The sequence below is a fragment of the Vipera ursinii genome (assembly GCF_947247035.1).
Source record: "Vipera ursinii genome assembly, chromosome: 2".
Lineage (NCBI taxonomy): Eukaryota > Metazoa > Chordata > Lepidosauria > Squamata > Viperidae > Vipera > Vipera ursinii.
This window is the reverse complement of record NC_139513.1, coordinates 281,116,016-281,122,065: the sequence shown is the minus strand read 5'-3', so window position 1 is coordinate 281,122,065 and position 6,050 is coordinate 281,116,016. Positions and strand designations below refer to the sequence as shown.

General features: G+C 34.5%; 1 protein-coding gene across 10 annotated transcripts in view; it reads right to left on the bottom strand.

The window, feature by feature from the left end:
* Positions 1-6,050, bottom strand: part of TCF4 (transcription factor 4) — a 404,113-nt gene that overhangs the window by 115,518 nt on the left and 282,545 nt on the right. For 7 of the 10 annotated variants that reach the window (XM_083355584.1, XM_083355583.1, XM_083355580.1 and 4 more), the window contains one exon: positions 4,411-4,441. The exons of the other annotated variants lie outside the window; for them this stretch is intronic. In XM_083355584.1, coding sequence (XP_083211710.1) covers positions 4,411-4,441 — 31 coding nt within the window. The remainder of the gene's footprint in view (positions 1-4,410; positions 4,442-6,050) is intronic. 10 annotated transcript variants of the gene reach the window in all.

The window sequence follows — 6,050 nt, the reverse complement described above, 5'->3', positions numbered from 1 at the left end:
ATGCCCTGAATAATAAAAAAAAATATTACATACTTAAGAAAGCCGCAATCAAAGTGAGTACATCAATGGGAAGGATTTAACATACTGTATTTGGGCAGCCAACATTTGATTTAAGAAAGGTTTCCCGACTTCATACTAAGATAATACAGTATATTCAGAATTCTCCATTTTTATGGAAAGCTCACATTCATCCCACTTTACAAGAAAAATGCTTAATGGTCCAGGCGCAAAATTATACAACCACAATTGAGGTCAGAATTTTGGTTGCTAAGCAAGCAGTTGTTAAGTGAGTCATACTCAATTTTACGATCTTGATTGCTATGGTTGTTAAGCAAATCACTGCAGTTAAGTGAATCATGTGGTTGTTAAGCCAATCCAGCTTCCTATATTGACTTTGGTTGTCAGAAGACAATTGGGAAGGTGGGTAACGGGCAATCACATGACTCCAAGATGCTGCAACTATTATAAATAGATGCTGGTTACCAAGTGCACAAATTTTGATCACAAGGCCATGGAGATGCTGCAATGGTCATAAATATGAGGAAGGGCTGTAAGTGACTTTTTGAGTGCCGTCGTGACTTTGAACAGTCACTAAACAAATAGCAAGGACTATTTAGTTAAGGACTATCTGTAATCTTTTTTACTAATTTCAGGGTATATAATATGTCTCCTAATTACAGTCACATCTTGAAACAGGCACCGGCTATTAACTTATTTCTATTTCTTGAAGAAAGAGTTCATGTTTACTATGAAATAAAAGTCCATAAGGGAAACAACAAGAAAAACACAAATATTTCAGAGAGATGGGAGATAGAGAAATGACAAAGGAGGCAGCCTTCAGAATGGACAAAGAACTAGCTGTGAAAGTCACTGAAATCTGAATAATTTTTGAGATTCTAAAAAAAAATCCAAGCTTTTCATCATATTTACAAAAGCTAAAGATTTAAATAAATAAGTACACAAATAAATTAATCAGAAAAATGATAATTTCAACTGTGCAACATTGTTTACTCATTTCTCAAGCAGATCAACATTAGGGAGTTCATACTTTAAAACTGGGAATGACAAGTCATGATCATCAAGAATCAAAACACTACAATAAGTACTAAAAGAAATTTATTTAGCAATTCATTAAAATGATAATAAAGGTGGATGTCTATGTTTCAATCTCCCAATGCAGTGCTGCTAAATTTGCATCTGAACACTACTTAGATAATTTCATTGAGCCAAGCAAAGCCAGTAAGCTATACTTAGTTGATTCAAAAAGCTGATAGTAGGACAGATTGCCAAAATGCCAAGTTCCAGTTATTCCAAACAATATGAGAAACTATCACAAATATTGCTGTCACATTAATATACACACCTACAACAACTCAGTGTCTTCATCTAATGCTATATTACAGTATTTTTACTTAGACCTATTTATCCATTCAGACAGATATATAATATGATTACCAAAAGACAAGAGTTTACAATATTACAGTTTTACTATTCTTGATCATGAGCTATAGCTTTGTTATGCTTCACCATCTCCAGCAGAGGCGCACAAAATATTTTGAGTTCAAATTTCTTGCTCTGAGTTACAAACAGCTGTTTTGACCTTACCAGAAGTGCAAACTCAGCTGTCTCAAAGTGGAAATATTTCTGATTAAGTTAGAATGGCTTCAAAACATTCTGCATGCTTCTACTCCAAAAGCAAGTGCTTTCGTTTAAAATAATTTATTTTTACAGGCTGTAGTACCATTTAGCCACTCTCCTTTCTTCACTGCTCTATCTTATACACAACACAGGATCAGAAATAGAGGCTCCAAGAAGAGTACATTGGGAGTCAGATCCAGAGCTAAATGCTACTCTGGAATTAAAGAAGGAATATTATGTGGATTTTCAAAAACTGGTGCTAACGCACATCTCCTGTGGATGACAAATCACTACCAAATTTAAGTCATTAATTTCTGGGGATTCTGAGTATCACTCAGATAAAATGAGTTTGAAATCTGTATTACATTACATGAGTTTTCAGTGCCTGCCTTATAGCCTTTAAGGTATCATTTCAAGTTTTTATTAGTATGGAGAGAAAATGGAGTGGACGTAAGATGATTGCATTCCATCTGACAACTAGTACAATTTCTTTGCATTCGATTCTGTGATCCTTACAGTAGATCCCAAGATTTGACAACCAGTGCAATTTCCTGCTGGGTAGAACTTATAGTTATTTATTAGATTTTTATCCCTCCCTTATTATTTTTATAAGTAACTGAAGGTGGCGAACATATCTAACACTCCTTCCTCTTCCTATTTTTCCTACAACCATTACCCTATAGGTTGAGCTGAGAGGGTGTGACTGGCCTAAGGAAAACCAGCTGGCTTTCAGGGCTACCTGTTTTTCAACAAATGTGCCAAAGCAGCTATCAAAAGACATGGGCAAAGAGCTCTTCCAAACAAAAATTCAAATTAAAAAAGCAAATCAATAATAAATACGTAAGTATGCCACCAGATTCAGAAAAGTCAACTAAGATATTAGCCCCCCCTCCCTTTACTAAGAAATAAATAAATTTTATTATTCAGTTTTCCAGTTTACTTTGAAATGAATCCAGTAATGCTTATGGTGGCACGTAACTAGCAAAAGTCACACCAATAAGGAATCATTTATAACCATTCTAGTCCTAGTCCATTGTAGTTGGCCAATTGCATATGCTTTAATTCAACATGAAGGACAGTAGGGGATATCAGAGGGGGTTTTTTAATCAACAATTGCTTTGGTCAGCATTTTTGAACTTTCTATCTGGTCATTTATTTTGGAAGTTAATCATAGCTCTATCCTCATTTTCCTCATTCACTGCAGTCTACCTTCTCCAGTCAAAACAAATTTATTTTAATTTATATTATCTTTTATATTGTATTTTATGCTGCCCTGTAAACCGCCCTGAGTCCTTCGGGAATAGGGCGGTATAGAAATTTAATTAAATAAATAAATAAAATAAATAAATCAAGAAATTACTATGTCAATTAATGAATATTAGGGAGGAAAGGTAGAAAGCTAAGCATGTTCATAGGAGTTTCCGGTACTGCTGGCTTTCCATTCTCTTTAACTACAATGCTAATGACAACAATTAAGTACAACTTTCAAATGGAAATAATCCGTATCTTAAACTTGTTATATGAATAGTTCTACTTCTTCCAGGTGTATAATTCTGTACTCTGATGCTGCTCAGGGTGCAACTAGTGTAGAGTTGCACATAACCTACAACATGTTTAGCTGCAGAGACTATTGGTTCTCATCTAGGACTGCATAAATTGAACAGTGTGTGTTTGCATGCATGTTTGCACATGCTGTAGAGTATAAGTCACTACACATACCATGTTAAGCCATGACATGTTTAACGTGGTTAAATTAATTACCCAAAATTGGCTTGGATTACCTCTAAGCTGTAATAGACTATGCAATACAAATTACGACTGAGTTTATATAAGACAATTAAGTTAAAACTAATAAATCACACTTTTGTTTAATGGCATGCATTAACCATACAAATGGAGTTATGGCTGGTGAATGCTTTTTTCTTTGTGAGTTATAAGAAAATGCAGGACGTTTCAGAAATGGGAGTCACAAAACTTGATTTTGCTGAACAATTTTGTTGGTGCTCGTGATCAAAATACCCTAAAATGAACCAAGAATCTAGCATGAATTATTTAGAGATTATACAAATATAGGTATTTGCAAAAACTGTACAACAAAAATTCTTCTACTTCTATTGCACCTATTCCTTTATTCTATATCATTTTGGCACTTTTCATGAAAACCACAGGTATGCAGAAACATTAAAATATAATTTAGGTGGAAAAAAAAAGACAGAAGTTGATGAAGTTGTTGAAGGGCAAAAAAGGAGGAGAAAGGAGAAAAAGAGGAAGATAAGGAAGATGATAAACTCCTGAAATGATAGATAGATAGATAGATAGATAGATAGATAGATAGATAGATAGATAGACAGACAGACATATAGATATATAGATGTGTGTGTGTGTGTGTATGTGTGTGTGTATGCATATATGTATGTATGCATATATATGTGCATATCTACATATAAATGTACATTCATATCTATCTGTCTCTCTGTGTGTATGTGGGCTTATGTATATATACGGTACCAAAAACTTTAACTAAGTGAATCTTTTTAACTAACACCTACCCCTCTATCTACCAGAGGGACGCAGTTTGTGACCTATATGAAGTCCCCAAAGATATTTTTGGCTGTCCCCAGAAATCATAATGCTGATTTTTTTATTGTTTTGTTTTCTGATATTGGAATTAATGTCAATACAATCCACTTAGTTTTATACACTAATGATTCATCTTCAAATTTGGGGACATCAAGAAGAAAGCATTAAATGAGATGTCAAAGATTCACTCACAATTGGAAACATCTTTGACTGTACTACCGGCCTAAGAAAAAGGACAGAAGAAGCGTTACAACTGGTCATATAAATGTCACAAATATTTTTTTTTAAAAGAACAGTTGCAATACATATAAAGAGCCATGTATGGCATCAGTAAATACTTTCAAAGAGAAAAATGGAGTAGTTCTTATTTTTGAAATAGTGCACTGCTTATGTTATGGATGAAGGACTAATATTATAGCCACTGTAAGCTGACAAAACACAATTTGTCCATTAAACAACAATGAAATTTAGTACAAAAAAAAATTCAACAGAATTTTGAGTTTTTAAAGTCTATCCTTCTAGTGCCTATGTTTGGGTAGTTAACCTCTCAATGAAATATGTGTCTTTTTTCTTAAATTTCCTTAGAAAGGAAGATAATTATTTGTTGCAATAAGGTGGATCTCTCTATGGGACTATTTAGCTATAACCCCCCCAACCCCATATAATAAAGCTTTTTTAAAAAAAACACACACAATTTTGCTTTACCTAGTAATTCTAAAATGTGTTTTATCTTCCATGTTTATAGCAGCATATATTTCATTTGGAATTATTGTTTATTTAACATATGTAATTCACTCTTCACCATTGCCCTCATTTTGCTCATTTATTGTCCATTATGCAACCCTGATTCCTGGTGACTACAAGTCCATGCAGTTTTCTTGGCAAACCTATCATTGCCTTCTTCCTAGAACTCAGAAAGACTGTCTGGCCCAAAGTCACCTAGTGGCTTTGTGCTTAAAGTGGGACTAGAACTCACAGTCTCCTGGCTTTTAATCCAGTATCTTTAACCACTACTGTACATCAAACTGGATCTCAGTAAGGAAGACTTGGATATTCTTTTTATCCTTCCCTACTCACAAATTTTTAAATTACTTTCTATATCTTCCTGAGCTGAGTGCTACATCAGTGTGTCAACAGAATTTGGCTTTCTCCGTCGAGTATGTGCTAAACAAAACTTTATGGAAACCTATCATTATATACATAGCCATGTCCTCAATACCTGAAGCATACCCTATATTGGAAGAGAAATATACATTTTGAAGGGAAATACTCATTTAAGAACTTGTGTCATGTATAAGATCATAGGGTGAGAGAAAAATGTATTTCTGAGTTTACTGATTATTTTTACTGGACAGGTTATTTCAACTATCCACAGGAAAAAAAATCATGCAATGATGGATTATATCATACTGATAAATTCTCCAGTTAATGTAACTTTTTAAAATCAACTGACAATGCATACTTTCCCAGCACTACCAGAAAATGAAATGGGTTTATTTATTTTATTTATTTATTCGGTTTATATACCGCCCTATTCCCAAAGGACTCAGGGCGGTTTACAAGGCAAAATTTAAAAACAATCCAATATAAAATTAAAATTAAATTAAATTAAGTCTAGCCGCAAAAATTAAATCACAATTTAAAAACATTAAACCCAGACCAGATAGCTCAAAGAGCCAGGTTTTTAGGTCCCGGCGAAATGAACGAAGGTCGGGGGCAGTCCGGAGTTCCGTTGGCAGTTGATTCCATAGGGCAGGCGCGCCCACAGAGAACGCCCTCCCCCTGTGGATCGCCCGTCGGCAATCCTTGACCGGCGGTACCCTGAGGAGGCC